Source organism: Meriones unguiculatus, chromosome 3 (assembly GCF_030254825.1).
Source record: "Meriones unguiculatus strain TT.TT164.6M chromosome 3, Bangor_MerUng_6.1, whole genome shotgun sequence".
Lineage (NCBI taxonomy): Eukaryota > Metazoa > Chordata > Mammalia > Rodentia > Muridae > Meriones > Meriones unguiculatus.
Window position 1 is genome coordinate 168,150,561 of NC_083351.1, and position 25,158 is coordinate 168,175,718.

At 34.4% G+C, this 25,158-nt stretch overlaps 1 protein-coding gene across 6 annotated transcripts in view; it reads right to left on the reverse strand.

Moving 5' to 3' along the window:
• Positions 1–25,158, reverse strand: part of Cnot6l (CCR4-NOT transcription complex subunit 6 like) — a 93,232-nt gene that overhangs the window by 11,163 nt on the left and 56,911 nt on the right. For all 6 annotated transcript variants that reach the window (XM_060380972.1, XM_060380969.1, XM_060380970.1 and 3 more), the window contains 5 exons: positions 18,304–18,372; positions 14,246–14,403; positions 11,758–11,912; positions 4,627–4,778; positions 1,565–1,792 (listed from right to left, as the gene is read on the reverse strand). In XM_060380972.1, the coding sequence (XP_060236955.1) occupies positions 1,565–1,792; positions 4,627–4,778; positions 11,758–11,912; positions 14,246–14,403; positions 18,304–18,372 (762 nt within the window). The remainder of the gene's footprint in view (positions 1–1,564; positions 1,793–4,626; positions 4,779–11,757; positions 11,913–14,245; positions 14,404–18,303; positions 18,373–25,158) is intronic.

Consider the following 25,158-nt stretch of genomic DNA (forward strand, 5'->3'; position numbering starts at 1 on the left):
TGAATAGCATGTATAGCTGCTAATAAACAGAATCAAGATACAACCCTGATAGTCTGATTTGAGCCACTGAACTATGTTATGTTATGGTAACAGTGATATTAATAGCTATTATAAATTGTTTCAGGAAATCATTTGAAATACAAGAAAAACTTGTACTTTTAAAGAAATTTAAATAATTATTTTTTTTGTAAAGGACCACAAAACAGGGATGTGGGCTGGGGAGACATCTCAGTCAGGAAAGTGATTGCCATGTAAGCATGAGAGAGCCTGAGTCCAAGCTTCAGAAACAATAAAAAAAAAAAAAAAAAAAAAAAGATCTGCATGTGGTAGACAGCTCTTGCAATGCCAGTGCAGACAGATCCCTTGGGCTCACTGGCCTAAGTAGCCTAGCATACTTGGCGATTCCTAGGGCAGTAGGGACCCAGTCTGACAAACAAGGAGGTTGGTACTTGAAGAACACCAAAGGTTGCCTTCTGGTGAGTTGTGTGATCACATACATACACCATGCACACATGCATATACACATGGGAGGCTGGAGGGGGCAGAGGAAGTAACAATTGGCCTAAGGGTCAAAACCACAAATTTGCAAATATTTCAGCATTATTTACCATGAACAGGTTATTTTCTAAACTTGGTGACTACAAATTCTAAGCATAGGCATTTAAATTATTTTATATTTGATACTGAGTGACTACTTTGACTAGTCTAATAATGGCTAGGGACATAATTCAGTGGTAGAATGCTTGCCTAACATGCAATAAGCTTGGGTTTGATCCCTAGTGGGGGTGGAGATTAAATAGCTTAATAAAAATATGTAATATTTAGAATATATTTTGCTAATAGTACAGACTTATATTCTTTGTTTTGCACCTGAAATTCAGAATCTAAAATGGAGAACAAAGTTTTACAAAGATGAAATTCATACTTAAAGTAGTCCAGTGGTATGATATATAACCTTTCTGGAATTCTGATCATTCTTCTGTACCTAGTAGTAAGTACAGAAAGATCACTGAAAACTTGCCAAGATTACTTAGTGAGACAGCTATCTGTGATGACTAGTCTCTAAAGACTGCCCCTTTTTGTTGAACTCTGTGCTTCAGGAGGTTGATCTTGCATCTATGCAAACATTTCCCTTCCCATACAACTTCTAGCTTGGTTAATGGGCAGCCTTGGCAGATCAAAAGGCGAGAGCAGAGTGAGAGAGCGGTTTCTCTTCCCCAGCTCCCTTCTTATTATTATGATTTGGCAGGCACTGATTGTATCATTCAATTCCAAGCCATCACACTTCAATTACTGGCCCTCTCCTATAACTATACTTCCAAGTTCTGATGACAGATTCCACCATTCTTCCAGATAAGAGGAGTAAGAGTGGTTAAAGTACAAAAGCATTCATTGTTTTGTTTTAAAGCCTGAACACTCCTTTGGAAACAGTTTCCTTATTAAGCTTTTTTCAATCAGTCACTGTCTCATCCTCCAAATTCCAACTGATATGTTAAAAGAGTTAGGTGGCCTTTCAACCAAGACTAAAAGTGAAACTGAAAGCAAGGAAAAATGATGTAAATACCTGAATCTGGCAAAGAGTTAAGATCTGCACATAGCACCAGCGGGATGGAATTGGGATCTGCAGTTGGGCTGCCAGGCCTACTTGAGGCTTTCTCCAGAATGTTTTTAACCTCTGAGACAAACATCATGGTCTGAATAAGTTTCACATCAGAATACTCTGGGTCCCAATGCATATGGGCATTTGCCACTATAAGCAGCTGTTTGTCTGCAGCATGAATAGGCTTCATACCTAAATTTAAACAGCATAAAAAAGATGTAGAAAGTTATGTTCATATTTCTTAAAAAGAAGTATCTTAAAAGTTTTCTGAAAAAGATCCATAGCTATTTTATTTCTTTTCTATGTATTTTTACTGATTTTCACCTTAAACTTATCTGAGAAGCTAAAGGGCAATTCTGGAAAACATGATATATTAGCTAGTTATTCATCTCGATCATACTGACCAATGGTAGCCTATGGACTAAACCTGTTTTACTACATATTTCTATTAGAGCCTATGTGAGCTAAGGACAGTTTTACATTTTCAAACAAACTCTATGTGGCCCATACAGCCAAACATATTTAGTAGCCAGACCATTACAGATAGCTTTTCAGATTCTTCCTGTACATGCTTAAGTATAGAAATTATTTCATGTATGATCAGTATTTGGGTTATAGCACTTTTCATCTGCTGTGTTCTTAGTTTAAGCAAGCAAGTTTAAATGGTGGATGTGCATGTGTGTGTGGGGGTCAGAGTATAGGGTCTGTGCATGAGTGCAGTGCCTGTAGGGGCCAGGAAGAACGCCTCTGAGCTCTGGGAACTGAGTTAAAGGTGCTGAGAAACAAACTCCAGTCCTCTGGGAAAACAATTCATGTATTTAACTGCTGAACTATCTCTCCAGCACCAAGCAAACACTTTTAAGTAGCTCTTATTTAAATAGAAAAATATTCTAGTGAGAGATGTTTCCAGTTGAATTAACCAATTTTATGAACCTACAGAAAATAACATATGAAAAAAAAAATTGCTATCCAAGTAAATTCCCAAATAAAAGTAATTTTAAAATGAAAATGGTGAGAGTGGATATACAGCTCAGCGATTAAGAATACTTGCTGAATGAAGGTTCAGTTTCTAGCACTGACATCAGACAATAATACAACTCCACTTCCAGGGGATTCAAAACCCCTGCTGGCCTCCACGGGTACCAGGCACGCACACAGTGTACTTACACATACGCAGGTATTCATCTTAAAACAAAAATTAGGGAACTGTTTGCTCTCAAGAGTCTAGATACTTTCATTTTAGACCTCATTTTATTACTAACTTCTTTGTGTGGACTCAGGCTTGTTAGCCACTTAACATTTTTGAAACTCAGATTAATCTGGAAAAAGATAGTCAACTATACAATTTAAAATTATTTTCCCCTAACTTCTGTTAAAAATAAACATTAACATAGTATTTTTCAAATGGTGGATATGGAAATAAATATAATATAAACTGTGAAAAGTAAACGTAATAGGCACTGGCAGAACAACAATTTCTATTTTAAAATTAACTATTTGGATAGCAAATTTATTTATTTCATTTTCTGCAGGTTCATACAATACTACTCATTTTTTGCTACTGACCTTTCACTATTAAGCTTGTGAAATGCAAAGTGGGTAAGTACTGCACAGTGGCAAGAAATTAAGTTCAAGGAATAAAATATTATGGTATAATGCCACTTAACACAAACCTATATACATATACTTTAAATGCTTGGATTTATATAAAGAAATGAATAGGAGCTATTTTTAGAGTATGACTGAAATAAGTATTTCTCAATTTTTAAGTTTATGTACTTTTGGGCTGTTGAAGAACACTCCATGTCAATGTTCTATTGAAATTTCCATAACATATTTCAAATTTTTTCTACTGAAATATGAACTCTAAAGAAAATGCCCAATTTCTAAGTCTGATATTTAGGTAAAATTACATTTGCTTATAATCTTATCAAACTGTAATGTTCTTCAATGTTGAGAAAACCAATTAGCAAAGTAATCTGCTATATAAAACTAAAGAAATACTTCTAAGTTGTCTTCTTTTCCTATAAGTGTTAATGTCACTTTTGGCTATAAATGAACATTCATTATGTTAAATATTAAAAATGTGTCCCCCAAAAAGCCATTTGCCCACTAAATTTCCCTTTTACCAGGAAAGGTACATATTTTAGTAAGTAGAAGTATGTACCATATAATTTAGAATTACTCTTCTGTAAATTAAATAGGTAAAACTTCAAAAGAGAACATTATTATAAAAGCAAAACAAAACATACCAGAAGAACAATGTGATGGGAAAAGACATAAAAAGTTTGAAAAGGCTAAAAAAAAGAAATAAACACAAAATCTCACATTAAAGATTGATTGTTTAATGATAGATAAACCAAAGAACTGTAGAAAAAGAAATCTGACACTATGTATAGTCTAAATAATGTAAATTAGTGCTCAAGGCGAAGTTTTTCTTCCACAGGACAAACAGAAAGAGCAGTGCACCAATTTGGCCTTAGCACCTTGTTCTAGCTTCAGACATTAGAGCACTCCGAGGCAGGCAGCAGAGAGGCCAACAAAAGACCTTGATAATGCCAAGTACACAGTGAGTTTCTAACTCTCAGGGAGCTATAAATAACCTAAAAACCCTGAAAAGCATCACATAGACACAGACTTGAAATTTAACGAAGAAATTAAAGAAAACATGCCAACTATTTAACCATAAAAAAAAAAAGGTTCACACTTATGAAGCTAAAACTACATAAAAGAGGACAAAATCAATATAATTTCGAATCAAGCCTAATCTACTTCAAATAACTTTTTCAATTAATGGTATGTTAAATGGGCAGATATTACCTAAGTAAAAATGCTGATAAAAAACTGTAGAATGTATCAAGAAATCATAAGAAATACATAATACATAATTAGTACTATTTTCTTGCCCATCTCTTTTAACAGTTCTCAAAGAAAAAAAAAAAAACCTTGTAATAAATGGTAAAATTCTCTTCTCTTAGGAAACCTGGAATGGTGTTTATCTTTAATATTATGTAGACTAAACTCACCTGTTCCAAAGAGTTCCTTGTGGACCTCTAATACCACAGCAACACCAATGTTATCTTTTGTCATCACTCTGTTCAGCATTGCTTCGGATCCATCTGAATTCGCCATTGCTACCTGGTTGAATTCCACTGTATGCTTCTGCACCAATGTAAATCTAAAAGACACACATATTCTTAGGTAGTTGGCTTAGGTAGTTACACTGTCGTGCTAAGATACTGACAGTGGAAGGGGCATGATTACAGACACTACTGATAAGCTCTACCATTTTCTAGCTACAAATGGTCACATGACATAACTGGCCAGTGAAAAACAAGAAATATGGTTCCTATAAACAATTTATAGAGGCCTCATCCAGCAAAAATGAAATGAACATCTTCCTAATCATTTTTGTGTCTTTTCCCTCTCAAGCTAGCACTTACAGGACTAATAACCAAGAGCGAACCAAGTAGATAAGTAAAAGCCACTCTTCTGAGGATGAGCAAGCAACTGAACCAATTCTATCTATTTATAAACTGATCATTGCATATGAAAATTCATTTACTTAAGCTACTGTTCCTGACATTTAAAGGCACATAATAATCTTAACTGAGTCAGCAACTTAAAAGAGAAAGAATAAAGTCTACCTCCCCTATTTGCAGATTTTTAAATATGATATCAAGATAATTGTCAAGAAAATGCAGGAATAAAATCTTTTTTAGCAGCTAAATATTATATATATGTATATATATATATATATATGGTTTTTTTTTTTACTACATTAAGACTGTAGTTTGGTATAAGTGCTTAGAGAAATAGACTGTATTATAAGAAGAAATGGGTCTCTGTGATGATGGAAAATTGTAAGTATAATAGAATTGTAGGATATAATAAAAATTAATGCTAACATTTAAGGTCTGTGAACTTGGTCAAGCCATCTATATTGGTTGTTTTGTCAGCTTGACACAAGTTAAAAGACCTGGAGGGGATAAGAGCTCCACAAGGAGACCAACAGAGCCAAAAATTTTGGGCCCAGGGGTCCTGCAGAGACTGATGAGTCAATCAAGGACCATCCATGGAGAGGACCTAGATCCTTTGCTCAGATGTAGCCCATGGGCAGCTCGGTCTCTATGGGGTTCCCTAGTAAGGGGAGTAGGGACTATCCCTGGCATGAACTCTATGTTTTCTGCTCTTTGATCACCTAACCCTAGCAGGTGGCCTTACTAAGCCACAGAGAAAAACAAAACAAAACAAACTTAGGAGCGACACAGATAAGATGGGGGGGGGAGAGAAAGAAAGAATGGTAGAGTATAAAGCAGTACTGGAGACAAAACAAACAAGGGCAGCTAAGTAGATTATAGGTAAAGAGCACTTGCTGCTCCTTCCAAAGGAACAATGTTTGGTCCCCAGCATGCACAACAGGCACAACACAACCAACTGGAACTCTAGCTTCAGGATAGCTGATTCTCTGTAGCTCCACACATACATGATACACACACATAAATAAAAGAAGCAAGTGTAGTGTGGTGGCGCATGTCTTTAATCCTAGCTCCTGGGAGGCAGAGACGGGTTGCTCTAAGTTCAAAGCTATCCTGGTCTACACAGCCAGTTCCAGGTCAGCCAATGCTACATAGTGAAACTCTGTCTCTAAATAAATAAATAAATATTTAAGAAAACATTCTTCCCTATCCACGACATACCAAATATGTTACATGTGGCTTCTACTTTCTGTTGCACAAAATGCCATACAGGAAATTTTGAAATACACCATCCTTCCTCTATTATATTAGAATTTTTCTTTTAATTAACATGAATTGGTTTATAGTTACTTTCCAGCTGTTAATTTAAGCTAACAATCTTTGATAATGTATAAAATCTTAAGCCTGTCATTTTATTCAATATTTAAAATTCATTTGGTATTTATATTCTGCCTTATAAGCATCATTACTGATGCTACTTTATCATATAAGAATTTTTCAGTATGTTCACCTGGTAGAAAATTTTAAGCAGAAGCTCAAATGGGCATAAAAAAGAACATACATAATCAAGACTGATATGACTAAAAAACCAAAACTGTAACAAAAGCATTATACAGATATATATGAGAAAGATTATGATGAATCTCATGTATAGGAGATCATGTCCAAAACAAGCTTTCACATAAAAAAGGAACAATGTCTTAAGAGTGTGCAGTCTAAAAAGTAATTTACTATGTCGCCATATGATTACACTAAAGAAGAGAGGCAATACTGAGCACCAAATGTGAGTAACTAAAACAAGAGGAATGAAATAGTATTCTTCCTCAAATTTATTTGTAAGTAAAAAGAACACAGATACCACCGAGAAGATAATATGAGCCAGTGGGACAGCTCTGTGTGGTAAAGGCCCTTGCCAAGAAGCCTGATAACCCGCGTTCAATCACCAGAATCCAGAGCACAGGTAGAGAGGACTGACTCCTCTGACAAGCTACACTTTATAACTCCTTCACACAGGTCACTGGTCCATGTGCTGACATCAACCACCCCCCAACACACACATACACACAAATAAAGAAACCACAGGAGGAAGAGGAGGAGAAAGAGGAAAGAGGTAAGGTTCCAAAAGTTAACCTGTCTTTTCCTTTCTGTATCATTTCTCTTAAAAATAAACCGCAGAAAATTTTTTAATGTGCATTTAGCATGAAACATGATGACCTTAAATCTCATCACTAGCATGTAAGAAAACTAACCCTATAAATGCAAACTTACAGATTAGAGATAAATATGGAAGAAAAATAGGCAAATACTATTCTGTGTGTTTGTACAGCACTTAACTTTGTTTTTGTTTTGTTTTGTTTTGTTTTGTGAGGTCTCTCTTTGTAGCCTTGACTGGCCTTGAACTTACTATGTAGAGCAGGATGGTCTCCAACTAACAGAGAGATCTGTCAACCTCTGAGCGCTGAGAACTCTTGAGGGTACTTCCACATCCTATATTATTTCAGTCTCATAATAAATCTTAGACAGTAAATAAACAATTTTTATTAACCCATATGTGAAAAGTAGAAAAAAACCTTAGTGTAAGATCATTTTACATCCCATCTTTACTCTATTTTTAAAGATTCACTGCTTTTACTTATGTATATGTGTGTGTGCCTGTGTGTTTATGTGGACCACATGTGCACAGAGTCTATAGGAGACCACAGGACATCAATCCTCTGGAACTGGTAGTTGTATGCTGCCTAACATGGGTGCTGGGAAACAAACCCAGGTTCTCCACAACAACATAAGGCACTCTGTGTTTTGGTTTTTGACACAGGGTTTCTATGTTTAACAGCCCTGTCTATCCTGAACCAGGCAGGCTTGCACGACCACCACCCAACACAGAAGGCACTCTTAACAAGAGCGATTTCTGCAGCCCCACATTTAATTGATAGTAAAATATCATTAGAAACCAAAAACGAAGACCTCGTTTTAAAGAATTAAAATCACAGACGGCTAAACGCTATCAAAGAAATCAATAACCCAGAGGCCAATGAGAAATGAGTATCAAAATACACTTTAAAAAAATATAACAGTTTGAAATGGCACTAAAACTTCTGAATGCACTTTTTCCAAGCACAAAACTATATTTAATAATACAACAATAACAACAACAAAAGTTAGTATCTGGCCTTTCCTAGACAAAATATAGAGGTTACCTCATTTGGGAAAATTACCTTGAATTTGACATTTATTACCAATGTTCATAGAAAAAAAATTTAAACACTGTAAGTTTAAAAAATGTGATGACAGTAAAATGTCCAACAACACCAAGCTGTCTTCCCATCCCTCTCTCCTTTACTGCCCCCTCCCCACTCTCTTCCTCTTCTACTGTCTAGATAAAAGTCTGTCTTAATGTAGTTCTCTTCAAACACTACATATATAAAATATAAAACATGTTTGTCTACTGTAGGTCATATTTGACGTAAAAGACAAATCAAAACTCATTTCTGCATTTGGTTAATCAAAATCCAACTCTGTAATATCTTTAACTAAAAACAAATGATGTCTATGATGCTGCTGAAAGGTACTACCAAATCTTAATTTCCTTATAAACCTTCTAAATTAATCCTGGGTGGAGTTACAGTGTGGCTCAGTAGAAGAGTGCATTGAAGAATGGGAGGCCTTAAGCTCAACAATCAGTGACCCCTCTCCCATCTTAAAAAAAAAATCACTAGAAGGTTTTATTGTATTCTGATTTTCTACATGTTTATAATCTGTGTCCTAGCTTTTAATGAAAGATATTCCATTCTTTCACCATATGGATGAGTTTTTTTTGATAAAACTACTGTCAATTCTGATTTAAGAGTCTTTGAAAATAAATATGAAGTCAAAATACTCTTCTACAGCTATCATTTAATGTTAACTTTGTAAACATTAAGATGTTTCTTACAAGAATAAACAAGTGAAGAAATAGATCTGAAAGTGTAATAAATTACTAAATATTATACAGCTAATTAAGTAGTAAAGAAGTGAGTTCCTAGTCTTTGCACTACCACCTCTTCCATGAAGGAAGAGGAGAGTAAAAGTGGGTTCCCAGAAGCCTTAACCCCAGACAAAGAACTACAGTTGGCTATGGGATTTTAAGAACAAGAGGAAGTCTTCCCCACAGATGAGCCCTCTAACTGGTACTGGTTATCAACTACCAAGTGGTCAGTTCTGAAGTTAGTAAACATAAAGCAACACTAAACAGACTCAGCAGGTTACAATTAATATTTATGTGCATATGCATATGTGCACATATGCACCAGCACACACGTAATAGTAGCAAAAAGAAACTAAAAATTTTAGAGAAGTAGAGAAGGGGGAAGATATAGGACGAGTTGAAGAAAATTATGTAAATAAAATTTAATAATAAAAACACTGGAACACAAAGTGGGATCCTTGGATATGCTTTTATAAAATGTGTCTCACTCAAAATGTTTTCTCTGTTATGGAGTCCATGATACTATTATATATATTTTTTATAATATTTATAAATATTTATTTATATTTTAAAATTATATTATATATTATATAACATATATAATATATATATTTTATATATAGTATATTATACATATACTATTATACTATTTAGGAAAGAAACAGCTAAAGAAGAAAAGAAAAAGAATGCAACAAATATTTCCTATAGCATTTATTTTTAAAAAGTTCACACTATTTTAGTAATTCAAGAATGAGTCTGCAACTATACAATAGTTAAAGATTCCTATACAGCAGTTTTAACTGTTATTTTCAAACATTAAACACCTCTAGTAGATTGTCAAGAAATTTAAATTTCTCCTTTCAAAGTGGTAAAGCGAATGATCAAACAAAAAGTCATCCACATTATCCAGAAAGTATTCGGGGGAAGTGAACCAGATGCAATGGCACACACCTGCAATCCTAACACTTGCACAGTAAGCTCAAGTCCACATAAAGAGACCTTGTCTAGAAAGACAGAGATCAGGAGAGGAAGAGAGCAGGGTAAAGAGGAGGCAAGGATGGGGAAAGAAATGCAAGCAGGTGGGACAATAGCTTGATGTTAATTAAACATTTTACTGTTATCATACTTTTTTTAAACTTAAGTGTTTCAAATAAATTTTTCTATGAACACTGATAATTAATGTCAAATTAAATTCAATTTATCCTTGTAAGGAGCAAAAGTATACCAGAGTGGGAGCAAAAACCCTTAAAAATTTTATTGTTATAGAAGTGGAGAGTGTGAAGTATGAAGGAAGACTTCAGGTAGTCTTGCTCAAGAAACTTGTCTGCCTGTCTTGATTTCATTATCTATAAAAATAAAATGAAAAAATGGTTGTCTACCTACCTCTGAGAGTCACTTTAAAACTTACACAGGAAAATTCATATAAGTAATTAGAAAGGGCTTTTTAATCTAGTAAAATGAAAGCAAAAAACAAAACAAAACAAAACCAAAAAAGTGAGTATATTCTCCATTATTTATAGAGCTCTACACTATTATCTAAAGTGAGATGTTTCTTAAAAATTCATGGAAGAGACAAGAAAATGGGAAGTCGGCCAAATATCTTTCAAACTCACTGGTTTTGTTCATATAAAATAGTATTCTATGATGGAAAGATGTGCTATCAGAAAGAAAAAAGCCTGATTTTGTTATAATGGGGATTAAACAGGAAAATAATAGAAAATAGGCACTAACATGTATATGGCTATTCTGTATATAGATAATTGTCTAACGTGTCAATTCCAAAGTATTAACCATGAAATTCAACCTCTCTAACAGTTCTACACATTTCTCACTAAGAGGTGCTAATCTTTTAACTTGCTGTTTCCCTAAGTCCTATGCTTTGTTTCTTCTCTCCATATAACTACAACTTTCTTATATATACCGTATTAAAACTGACTGTCCTACATTCCTATCTTTTCCTGCTATATTTGAAGTGCTAGTGAGAATTAGGAATTTTTCATGCCTAGCACAGACTTGTCACAAGACTTCAAGAAGAATTTAATAAATAAATAGTTAAATAGATAAAGAAATCCACATCACTTATTGCTATTAGAAGGCTTTTTCTAGTTTACAAGTAACTATTATTTTACTTTATAAAAATATTTTAGAAATTGTATCTTTAAATCCATCTATAGTGAGAATTTTAGATTCTTTAAAAACCCCAGTTCTATAGTTATGTGACTATGCTTCTCTTTTAAATCCAGGTATGGGATACAAGGCTGCTTCAGAATGTCCACAGCCACTAATTAAGATCTGTCTCGTGCTCTAGGAGGGCATGATTTTTGCCAGCTACAGACAGTTTACGTGTGGACTTCTAGGGACTCCTGAGAAGCTGCGAGAGCCCCAAGAGGCCTGTAGCGGTGGCTGCTCCACCGATGCTGCTGGTTCCTACTGCTGGATTGCTGGATTGCTCCTTGGAGACAATTCTGATGGCAAAGATTGGACTCAAGGAACTTGAGTCCTGTCTACCTCCAACTCAAATTTTTAGAGTAATTTTCCAGTAAGAATATAAAGGATAATACACTAAATAGCATCAATATCAGTATACTGTCTCAGAAAAAGTTTTAACTTCTATAACACTTGGAATTTCAGCTTTGCCTTTATATAGTCAAACCAAAGACTAGTGAAAGTTAAATGTAATTAAGTGACATTCCTGTGTCTATTTATTGACTCACTTTTCTGTTTTGAAGAATATTGCACAACCATCCACATGCTTTCTTTCCTGCTCAGACATGATTTTGGCACGTGACTTTGGGGAAAAAAATCCATCATATCCACGATCCTTCAATGCTGGCAGAAAGAGAGTAAAGTATTGCTCTGTTTCCACTTCCTAAGATGAAAGAAAAATTGTTATCTACACAACAGAGTGAAAATGATTAAGACATAAAAATGTTCTGCAATGAGTAAGAAGTGGTTAAGACAAAGCACTCGTATAACATATTATCCAGCTATCTAATCACTAGCAGCTACACTTAACATGTGCAGCACTTTAAATATGACTTTATGTTCACAGCACTGGTTAATAGCAGGATTAGGATGAGATCTCAGCTCTCATGACTCCTAAATCAGGGTCACTCCAATATATCTTACTTCCTCTAGCTAATAATTAAACAAAATTGTTATGTCAGGTAACAAATCTTTTATGTAAAGAGAAAAATAATTATTCTCTTAAATTGTGAGAGAGAAATTAACACCTGAAGAGTATAAAAAATATTCTTTCAACAGTAACCAAAAAAATCTAAAATTTCAAGAAATTTTAGAACTAGCAATAATAAAACAGTCTCTTAATTTAATACTGAAGCTAGATTTCTATTCTTTAACCCATATTTTAAATAAACCTTTCCAAACAAAATAAATCAAATATGGAGGTGATATTTACATAAGGATAATTTTAACATGATTTAATAACAAAAACCTAAGTGACTGTCCCACAGTATATTTATTCATGTTATTATATTCATATACTGAGTTTGAGTAACATAAAAAATATACTAAGTGAATAAACAAAATATGCCAATAGTAGGATCTCTTTTTATTAAAAAGAAACATATAAATAAGTTAACTAAATGGAAAGAACAAAAAAAAATACAAAAAATATTTCAGAGGTTTTAAAATATTGGTTTGTCTTTGACGTATAGGAGTATATGTCTTCCTTGGTCATATTTTGTAATTTCTCACCTTTTCCAGAATATTCTACAATATACTATGGCTTTTACAAAAGAAAAGTTTCTTGAAATTCTGATTTATCGTTCAAACTACATTTCACTTACAAAGGTACAAGCATGTTATTACTATAAATACTAAAGCAAAAGCTAGACAGTAAATGACAGCATAACTGCATTTGCTTCCTTTTCCCCAATTCTGGTTGTTCTTACTATTTATAAAGAGCCTTTAATCTTGAAAGATTTTTACTTATTACATCTCAGAAAATGTAAAATACAAAATAAACAAACAACTACCAAGCTATTTTATCTTTTTAAATGGCTTCCTTATTTGTTTGGCTTTCTTTTTTGAGACAGGGTCTCTCTATGTAGTTGTGGCAGGACTGGGGCTGTTTTCGGCTACTAAAAAGCCAAAAACAAAAAACAACACAAACAAACAAAAAATCAAAAACAAAACCAAAAAGCAAGTCATCAGTTTCCTTCCCAGAATATACTGAATATGTGTAAAATACTACAATAGTTTTAAAGCATCTTTAAGAAATGGCAACTATTTGAGGTAGTAGATATATGTACAAGCCTGACTTAGCCATGAAACACTGTACAAATATATTAAAATACCATACTGTATCTAATAATTGTCAATTAAAAAATTAAAACAAGAACACTTAATATGCCTTAAAATTAATAAAATTACTAAAAAGGACCACACATATATTTTGGGCTAGTTATTGTTAAATGTTGAATAGAAATTTGAATATCCAAAGAATACATACAATCTTCACTTAAATTCACTAAACACAATGTTATTAAATAGAAGGCTCTGAAGTCCTCCTCTCCAATTTGAGACTATGTAACTTCTACAACTGGGCCCTTCTTCTGTGAGTGGCCCACCTCCTGAGAGATCTGAGCCCTTAAAGTGTTTAAAGAAATTGAAAGGGATTTTTAAAATTATTTTTGAGAAATCAAACAGATACAAAAAATTTTGCCAGTATAGATCTGTATAAATGTACTGAAAAAAAAGAAAGAAAGAAAGAAAGAAATTTAGGTAAGTCTAAATTTTAGAAATAGTTTACAAAGTAAGGTAAAATTTATGATTGTGCAGCTTTTTTAAATCTTTAAGAAACATCTTTAAGAAAACAGTTTCTTATGAACTCAACTCTAAGTAAAATTTATATTCCTGAATGACTAGTAATCTCTTTGCAATTTTATCTTTCAATAATCCCAATCAATTGTTCATGTGGGGAGCTGTTAATTTGAATAAGAGGCAAGATTAACTTCAGAAAATAGTAAATAAAAATAAGTACACATATATTCTCAGTCAGCAATATAGTTACACTGTGGAAATCTCTTTAATTTTTATTAAAAATTATCCCCCCTTTGAAGTAGAGAAACTATTCTTTTTGAGTTTTGCTTTGAACATGGACTCTCTCCCAGAGGTAAGATCTTTTATTATTTTTAGTTCACCTTTAAGTTAAACACAATTTAATTTCTATAGTGTTACCTGAAGACTAATGATATCTGCGTCCCAGTTAACAATTTCTTCCATAATTCCCTTTTTCCTGTATTCCCAGTTTAATGCCCAGGATGGGCAATAGCCATATAGCTGCCGGGTAGCATATTTATCACATAACACATTGTAACACATAACCGTGAATGATGCTAAGAAGCAGAAGGAAAAAAAGACAAAGGGAGGAGATTAGGCAACTTTTTGTCAATCAGTATCAAGGATATACCTGCATAAGCACACAAATACAATTCACATATTATTACAGGCAAAATGCCAGGAGGTGTAAATTCTAATAAAGTATTTTCCTTTATTTCACTTAGGGTGCAGGATTTCTCAAAGAGGTAGGATCTTCTATGACTTTTACATTCACCTTTTAAGTTAATGACAATTCACTTACACTATTACCTGATGATTTCACATAAATACATTACACTAATGTTTACTAGTCTACATTTAACTATCCATATTCAAGAATTTTAAGAAAAATTCAACAAATTCAAAATTTGAAAATCAGACTATCAACTGTTTGCATGTAATTTACTGAGAAACGGGTTTGGTTTAAAACAAAAGCAAATTTTGGCTTCATTTCAGTTAAAGGATTCTAATTTCATTACTTTTTATCCAAATATTGATAGTTAATATTTTGGGGCCTATTATTAGTTCACCCTTGAGGGTGAACAAAATTTAAGCCATAAGAGAATTCTTTTTGCCAGTCTAATGTTCATTTCTGAAATAAAATTATCATTCTGAAAGAGCTGACCTATTTAAAAACAACAATAACAACTATGAGTTAACTAATAATCTAGATGCTCCCACTACCCCAAAATGTGCTCCTAAGACCCAGCACCACCAATGATCACTTCAATGATTGGAAAGCCACAATTTCTGGCCCCTAAGTATCTATGAAACAGGAACTGAAGTTTAACAAAATCCTGATTTAACTCAAATTAACATGCATGTCAAACTATAAAAAGGCCTAACTTTCCTCAGTAATTCTCCATCATGGGTACCCATTTGAGTCACTTTATAGACAATTAAAAAAAATCATCATCAACAAGAAAAACTGACAAGACGGATATAATTCTATACTAAGTCAAAGCATTAGGTTCTTGGCAAGCATACTTTCAAAAGGGATACCACTTGAGTATGATAAACCTGTAAGGTAAAGAACCATCAATATCATGAATTTCACAAATTTGTAAGCATTTGAAGTAAGTATCTTTATTGAAGTTGGGTTCACTGTCCATAATAGGAAAGGCAGTAAAGTATCTGATTCATGGTCATTTTGTACACTGAAGGCTACAGTTCATTAGAAATATTTATATCCTCTGTGTTTACTTTGGAAATGACCCAGAACCATTTGTAAGACACTATACTATGAAGTGAGCACCCTGTGTTTACCATGTTCTGCCTCTCCAGATTTGGAGTACCATTCTGAAGAGGAAAAGAAGAAAGGCAGATTGTTATTGGCTTCATTCATATCCAAGATTTTTGAAGATTTTTCTAGAAAAGTCTAGCAGTAAAAGTTTCTCTAACAAAGACTAAATTCTGTATCAACCCAATGTTTACCTTGTATTAAATTAAACGTTTGCAGTGTTTTAAAGTGAAAATAAGTTGCAGTTACAATTTCCTTATACTCCATTTCTATCTGGAAGATTTTTAACTAATTGGTCTTGATTATTATATAGTTAATGGTTATAATTATTTGATTATAAATTACTCTTAACTACCCCGAGTTATTACACACATCTTCCTATTCAACAAGAGAAAGGGTATTTTTCATTGTTGACACTCAGAATCTATTCAGTTAGTACCACACTAAGAAGAATCCTTACTAGTTCGTCAGTTAACACTAAGAATGCATTACTTTAGAAATCACTGAGTAGTTAATATTAAGCTCTATGTATTTGTTCCTTTTCTTAATAGAAATGTGACGGTATAGTAGTAGTAGAAGCCTTTTTTCCAAAATACGCTCATTTGTGTTCAAGAAGAGATTAAGGAGCTAAAAAATTATGCACCTCTTTAAAACTCATATTACACTGTTTTTAATTTTAATTAGTATATGCTCATTGTACAAAATGAGTTTCCTTCTGACATTTTTGTACATCCTGTGCGTTGTTCATACTCACCCAGCCTGACTGCACCCACTCCCTGTGCACCTCCCACCTCCCCACATAGCTCCTCTCTCTCTACAGTCATGGCTTATGTGATTTTTTTTTTTTCCCTTAAATCTGGATTTCAAATACAAGAGAAAACATGAAGTATTTGTACTTCAGTATCTGGCTTAATTTCACTTAACAAATATAAAACTCTAACCAAGGAGGTAAAAGACAGTGTATAAAAAACAAACAAACGTGTTTTTAAGAATAGAAAGGCCACAACCACACTACAGAAAACCACTTATAAAATAAATACATCTAATTCAAGGCACTCTAGAAAACGTAAATGTTTCTTTTACGTAGATCATTTAATATGCATCATGCCAAAACAAGTGTTATTTGTGTTAATTTTGGAACAAAGTCTACTTAACAGGCTGATGTTTTCCTAAAGTGTGATGACTTTAAAATCAGAAGCCCATGAAACACACAAAACTGTATTGTGAAGCATTATTTGTCAGCATCAACATAGAAAGAAAATCAAGAAGAAGTTATACATTCCATGTAATACTGAAAGATTTTGCTCTGAATCCTCTCACAAAACAAACAAACAAAAAAACCCAAAAGGCCAGATATGGTGGTACACACTTTTAACACCAGCACATGGAGGTAGAAGCAGATAGATTTGTGAGAACACCCTGATCTACACAGCAAGTTTCAGAGCAGCCAGACCTACATAATAAAGAGACCCTGTCTTTAAAACAAAACAAAACAAAAAACCCGCTCAGAAACAAAAAGGTTTATATTGTTCAAAATGTACACAGCAATTTCTAACTGCAATATACCCTTTAAAATCATTAAAGCAGTAGTATTCAGTGATTGGTCTAACCTATGAAAGTTAAAATTTTCATTAAAATTTAAAATGAAATGAAGTATCATAAAAATATTTATGGATATAATTTTAAAGGTACTTAAACATTCACAATTTTTTAAAAAATTATTTTATTTTATGTGTATGCATGAATTCCTGCATGTATGTATCCCACAAGCAGTCTTATTTCCTGAGGATGCCAGAACAGAGAATCAGATCCCTGGGAACTGCAATTATAGTTACGAGCTGCCATAAGGGCACCACATCTTTTTTAAGAGCAGAAAATGCTCTTAACCGTTAAGCCATCTCTCTAGCCCCTTCACAACTTATTTAAGTAGCATTTCCAAACCTGAACTGTCTTAACATGTAGCTTTAAAAGTCTTAGAAAACTATCAAACTGTTACTCATCTGCACAAAGACCTAATGGCTTATATGTACGGCATTACTACTGTTTTAGACATGCCAGGTTATGTTCTTAGAGTTATAAAATACTCTGAACCATTTCTACAATCAATCTCATTGACATTTCCACCAAGCTCATCATTAATGAATAAAAATTATTTTTATACTATTTTAAATTTTAATTAGTATATGCTCACTGTACAAAATGAGTTTCATTCTGACATTTTCATGTATTAGATATGTTGTTCATATTTACCCCCAATCTGAGTGTACCCACTCCTATTGCATCCCTCTCCTATAAGGTTCCCTTCCTCTTCCCACAGAGCTCCCTCCCCTTGTAACTTAAACATTAAGTATCAGCAGTCTTCTCAAGAAGGGCAAAGTACCTAAGAAATTCAAAATGTTTCATAAGAAAGTGTCTTAGTGCTCATTAGATGATTTAAGACTCATCGAAGGTCTTTTCAAAAGCTTCATAACAAGGAACACTTTTCTAACCCAGGTGCCAATATGAAAGATACTGATGTCTCCTTACATAACAGGCCCACCTTACTGTTAGTGCTGTTTACGTCAAGCCTATCAACACTTCTGAATCCATCTCCACCCATGGTGGATAAAATGAAAGCCTATTAATCACGAACCTAAATTAAGAATTTACTTTAAAGGCCAAAGATGAGAAAAACTACCTGATGGCAGAATTTGGTCTCGTTCTTTTAATGTAATCCATGGCCTCGGAGGAAGCTGCTCTGGATGAACTGAAAGAAAAAAAAATTAAAAACATAAAGCAATCCTATATGCCTGTAAAGTCATTATCATTTAGTTTCTAACACCAAATCAACCTATTCATTATTTGGCTATAATGGCCCACAAATGGACTTAAAAATCCAATCCTAGAATTTAATTAAGACTTCAAAAACTAACATATTTAGAGATGCAGGAAAAATCAGTAGGTAAAACTTCCTTTTGTACCAGCCTGAATGAACTCAACCCCCATCCTTGGAGCCTAGGTAAAAAGCCTTATCCTTTTGCATTTGCAATCCTAGCATTTCTCTAGGAAGAAAGCAAGCAAGCTAGCAAGGTAAAAGCAATCTTCTGAAAGTTGACCTCTGACCTCTACAGTACCCATGGCACCCACACACAGTACATACAAACAAAATAAAGAAACTCATTTAACTTCTATAGGTGTACTGATTTTAGTATGATTATCCTATATTATATGTCTAATATCCACTTATAAGTGAGTATATACCATGTGTATCTTTCTGCTTCTGGGATACCTCAACTCAGTATGATCTTTTCTAGTTCTCACCATTCGTCTGCAAACTTCATGATTTCAGTAAGAAGGAGGACCCTGGGTAAGATGCTCAATCTTCATTCACAAAGGCAAATGGGATAGACATCAGAAGAAGGAGAAAACAGGGAATAGGACAGGCGCCTACCACAGAGAGCCTCTGAAAGACTCTACCCAGCATGGTAGTATTAAAGCAGATGCTGAGACTCATAACCAAACTTTGGGTAGAGTGCAAGGAATCTTATGAAAGAAGGGAGAGATAGAAAGACCTAGAGGGAACAGGAGCTCCACATGGAGAGCAACAAAACCAAAAAAACTGGGCACAGAGGTCTTTTCTAAGACTGATACTGCAACCATTCATGGAGAAAACACAGAACCCCTGCACAGATGTAGTCCATGGCAGTTCAGTCTCCAAGAAAGGGGAGCAGGGGTTGTCTCTGACATGAACTCAATGGCTGGCTCTTTGATCACCTCCTCCTTAGAGGGTTATAGCCTTACCAGGCCACCACAGAGGAAGACAATGCAGCCAGTCCTGATGAGACCTGAATGACTAGGGTCAGATGGAAGGGGAGGAGGTCCTCCCCTATCAGTGGACTGGAGGAGGGGATTGGGAGAAGAAGGAGGGAGAGTGGGAATGGGAGAGGACAAGGAAAGGGGCTACAGCTGGGATACAAAGTGAATAAATTGTAACAAATTTTTAAAAAGAGAGAAATAAAGAAATTAATTTAAATTTCTAAAAAGAGCTATGCAAAGAATATAAAACTAGTATTGGAAAAGAACATTAATAAACTCACTTATGGTATTTCCATGTGTGTGTTTTTATGAAAAGTGACTTAAATTTAAAACCTTAAGCAAAATCTTCTAATTACATAGGTAGGTTAAAGTGACTTCGCTTTGTTCCCTTCTGCAAAATCAGAGCCATGTAAAGTTTTAACATTCTGGTAATCAAGTAACTTAAAACAGAAAAAGCAAATGAATACACAATAAATGAATAAATAAATAAATAAATAAATAGATAGATAACTGGCTTTTCTAACGAGGCTTTCAACTACCTGCTTATTCTCTTCAAAGATGAAGACATAAAGATAGTATTTGAGATACCTTACTGTCAAATTTCAATAATGTTCTATCCCAGAGTTCCCTGCAGGTTTCCAACATTTATCATAAACCTGCAATCACCTTGGATTCCAGGAAAAATAGAGCCTTCCAGAATAGTCCTGCCCCCACGATGATGCAATTATCTATGATGTTGTACTATATCTGTAGCTGGATCGCTCCCTGAAAAGCATCCTGTGCACTCAAGCAGGAAGGACTTTTACAAGCTCACCTTGTTGAACCAGAACTGAGACAAATGAAAAGACACAACTGTACAAATTACAAAAGAAACAATCATTGACTTTTAGAATGAATTAATAAAAAAAAAAAAAAAAAACAGAAAAGAATTTGAAAATGTGAAAATACACCAGGTGGTGGCAGCACATGCTTTCATCCCAGCACTCAGGAGGCAGAAGCAGGCAGATCTCTGTGAGTTTGAGGTCTGGTCTACAGAGCATGTTCTAGGCTACACACACAAACTCTGTTTCAAAAAACTGAAAAATAAACGTGAAAATATTTATGGAACTTTAAAAATATCTAAATTCCTATTATTAGAAGTCTAGAATAAAGAATATAAGGCTTAAAAAGTTTTCTAAAAGATAATAGAATAAAATTTCCATTCAACTAGGAATCAAAGAATTTAAGTCCAACAAATTTAACGAAATCTCCTTCAAGACAGATTCTAACTAACCTTTTGAAAACTAGAGAAATAAATTAAAAAACACCAAAGATCTAACAGATTACCGATATAGAAAACCACCAACTTAAATTACACCCAACTTAAACCCAAATGGTGACTCAACCTTCTGTTCACTCTAGTTTCAGGGTATCAGATACCCTTTTCTAGCCTCCTCAGATATCAGGCATGTTCACAATACACACATATACATGCAGGCAAACTCTCATATATATAAAACAAAAATAAATCTTGAAAAAATACCAGAAGCAGAAGCTGACAGAAGAATGAATAAACAAATGTATAAACTGTATACCTGAAGACTTTTTTAACTCCTTCATTCAACATTTGACAGGATTACCAGATGAAATGTTAAAAAAAAAAAAAAAAGAGGAATTGAGCACCACCACCAACATTCATTTTTATACTATTAAAAAACTATAAAATGTGCAAGGGTTTCAAAAGCCCAGGGAAAACACACTATGACACAGATAAACTGGCTTTTTTTTTTTTTTTATAAATTGGAGAAAATATGAGCTATGTTTTCTGGTTGTTCCTATATAAAATCAAACAGAAATCAACCAACAGGAAAACTTTACAACATTTGTATCTTAGGCAATACAGTTCTAAATACATCACTGATCAACTATAAAGGAAATAAAACACACTGAAATAAATGAAGATGAAAGATAATAACACACTTATGTTAAAAAAGGATAGGTTTCCATTAATAATTTGTTACTAACCCTATCTACAAAAAGGAACAAAATAATTCTAAACCAAGCAGAGGAAAGTGCACACTTAACATGTACAAAAACTAAGACTGTTATAATGTTATAAATTTTGTTTTAAATTTTTAAATAAAAGAGTATGGTCTCTAACCACAATAGAATGAAGTTAAAAAAAATCTATCCTGACAGGAAACAACTTCCTGGACAGAACACCATCAGCAAAGGCTCTATCTAAGATCAACAATCAATAAATGGTACAGTATGAAACTGAAAAGTTTCTGTAAAGCAAAGGACACTGTTGTCTGAACAAAATGACAGCCTACCTCAAGATCCAGCTATACCACTCCTAGGTGTATATTCAAAAGGTGCTCAAGTATACAATAAGGGCATTTGTTCAACCATGTGTGTAAGAGCTTTCTTAGTAATAGCCAGAATCTGGAAACAACCCAGATGTCTCTCAACAGAGGAATGGATACAGAATTTGTGGTACATTTACACAATGGAATACTACTCAGCAATTAAAAACAAGGACATCATGAAATTTGCAGGCAAATGGTGGAAACTAGAAAAGATCATCCTGAGTGAGGTATCCCAGAAGCAGAAAGATACACATGGTATAAACTCACTTAAAAGTGGATATTAGACATACAATGAGATAATCATACTAAAATCTGTGTACCTAAAGAAGCTAAGCAAGGAGGACCCTGGGTAAGATGTTCAATCTTCATTCAGAATGGCAATCAGGATAGACATAGGAAGAACGTTAAAATAAGGAACAAGTCGGGAGCCTACCACAGAGAGCCTCTGAAAGACTCTACCCAGCATGGTAGTATTAAAGCAGATGCTGAGACTCATAACCAAACTTTGGTCAGAGTGCAGGGAATCTTATGAAAGAAGGGGGAGACAGAAAGTCCTAGAAGGACCTGGGGCTCCACAAGGAGAACAGAACCAAAAAATCTGGGCCCAGGAGTCTTTTCTGAGACTGATATTCCAAGCATGGAGATAACCTAGAACCCCATGTAGTCCATGGCAGCTCAGTGTCCAAGTTGGTTCCCTAGTAAGGGGAACAGGGGCTGTCTCTGACATGAACTCAGTGGCTGGCTCTTTGATCGCCTCCTCCTGAGTGGGGAGCAGCCTTACCAGGCTATAGAGAAAGACTATGAAAGACAGTCCTGATGAGACTTTATAGTCTAGGGTCAGACGAAAGGGGAGGAGGTCCTCCACTATCAGTGGACTGGGGAAGAGGCATGGGAGGAGATGCCGGAGGGAGGACGGAGCTGGGAGGAGGCGAGGGTGGGGCTACAGCTGGAATACAAAGTGAATAAATTGAAATAAATAAAAAATTATATTAAAAAATTTAACCTGAATTCTCATGAAAATCAAGAAATTCCAACTGATTCATAGGGTAAACAGACCTATTTAAAACACTAAGTAAGCTCTCCACTGAGTTACATCAGCTGCTCCACACCTGGCTTCTGATGAGGCATTAAAAATCAGCAATGAAAAAACAGAATTCTTAATTCATGGTTCAGAGCTTTAAAAAAATATATGTATGGCATTATCATAGAACTCTGCTCCTACTGTTGAGAGAATATCTTGTGTATTGTACTGATGCACTGTCTGTCAATAAAAAAAAAACAACACAACTCTGGCCGATAGGAAAGGGTAGCCTAGAAGGTGGGACATTTAACAGGCAAAAAGGATTCTGAGAGAGAGCCAGGTACAGGAGAGTCACTGGAAGATGTGAGGAAGATATATATGGTACTTGAGAAGAGAAAATCAGTCATGTGCCAGAATGTAGATTAGTATAAATGGGTTATTTTACATATTTGGCTAGTCAAAGAAGAGCCTAGCTATATGGCCTAAGTATCTGTAAAATAATCAATTGAGTCACTTTTTCAGAAGCTTAGACTGGGAGGAAAAACACACACCCTATTACATCTACCTTGCACAAACACCAATTCCAAGGTTGTAACTGTAAGTGTTACCAGTAGAGAATGCATTCATGATCTTATGCTAAGAGAAATTTCTTAAAGAGGACACAGAAGTTGTGACCATGACCATACCAGGTCCAATACTACCCATGCTACCCCCAAACAGTACATTTTAGTATGCTGAAAGTTCTCTTCATCAAAAGATAAACCAAAAGCACAAAAAAGGATATCTGCAACTTAGATACTAAATGACTCAGACAAAGAACTCCTGAAAATATATACAGTCAAATTAACTGGCAACATTGATAGAGATAAGAAAGATATTTACTATTTAAAGTTGGGAATAGCATGCATGTGTTATATACACAGCTTAATTAAAGTTTACATATTCCTAGTTTCTTTTTTAAACAGAATCATAAGAATCTCAGACTGGCTTGGAATTTGCAGTGATCTAAAGATGATTCTCAACTTCTGATCTTCATTCCTCTCTCTCTCCCAAGAACTAGGATTATGTGTATACCATCACACCCAGTTTATGTAGTGCTGGAGACAAAACCAAATGCTTTGTGCATGGTAGGCAAGCAGTCTCCCATCAAAACCACACCTCTAGACAATTTTGTGTGTGTGTGCAGACCAGGAAGATGGCTCAGTGGGTAAGAGAGCATGTTCTACAGGTATGAGGGCCTAACCTCAAAACCCCAGCACCACATTAAAAGTAGAATATATTGGCACACAATAGTGTTAGAGAGCAAAACCAGGCATATCCCAGGAAACTGCTGGCCAGCTGAAAAAGCCAATTCTGGTTGAACGATTGACCCTATCTCCAGATCATCAAAAAGGAGAGTAATAAAGACTCTCCTCAGCATGCGCGCACACACACTCATTCATACCCATATAGTCATGTTCATGGACCACAAATACACATTAAACAACACACTCATAACCAAAATATATATACTTTTGGAAAGATGTTATTCAAAAAATATGTAAATCAGAATTAATCTACATACTTATAACCAAATTTTGAATGCTTAAGTAAGGCAATAAAAAGCTATAATGTACAGAATTGCCTTTATATGTAAGACAATTATACATATGGACTACAACCATTTTATCGCCCTGTAACTCTGGTATACATAAAGACTGCTCGCAAATTTTTTATAAATATACAATGAGTTGAACTATGGACAAACCTTGATTTATAAAGTAATTGTGTTCCAATTAAACCCACAGACTAAATCAAAAGAGTATTTAAAACATTTAACCTGCATCATACATTAGCCTAGCCTAGCCTATCTAAACATGAACAGAATACTTAAGTTATAGTTGGGAAAATTATCTAACAGAAAACCAAATGTATAATAAAGTCCTGATTATCTTATTTAATTAACTGAACACAATACTAAAAGCGAGTAACAGAATTGTTGTTTGGGTAAATGTTTACATAATATCAAAAACACCTTGAGTTGAGTCACCTTGTCTATGCATTACTGAGAATAATCTTCTCAATTACAATTATGTATATAGATCAGGCTGCAGGTCATCTCTACCAAATTCAGGCCACTAGTAACCATTTATCTTAGTGATTAAAAATAAGACAATTTTGAGTTCATAGCCTTGGAATTACAAGCCATTTTTATCTCAAAGTCTGTACCCGTAAAATATAAAGAACCTGGGGATGGAAAGACGGTTCTGCAACTAAGAGTACTTGGTGCTGTTTCAATAGACCCAAGTTTGATTCCTAGCACTTAATATCAGACGGCTTACAACTACCTATAACTCCAGTTCCAGGGAATCTTGATACCCTCATCTGG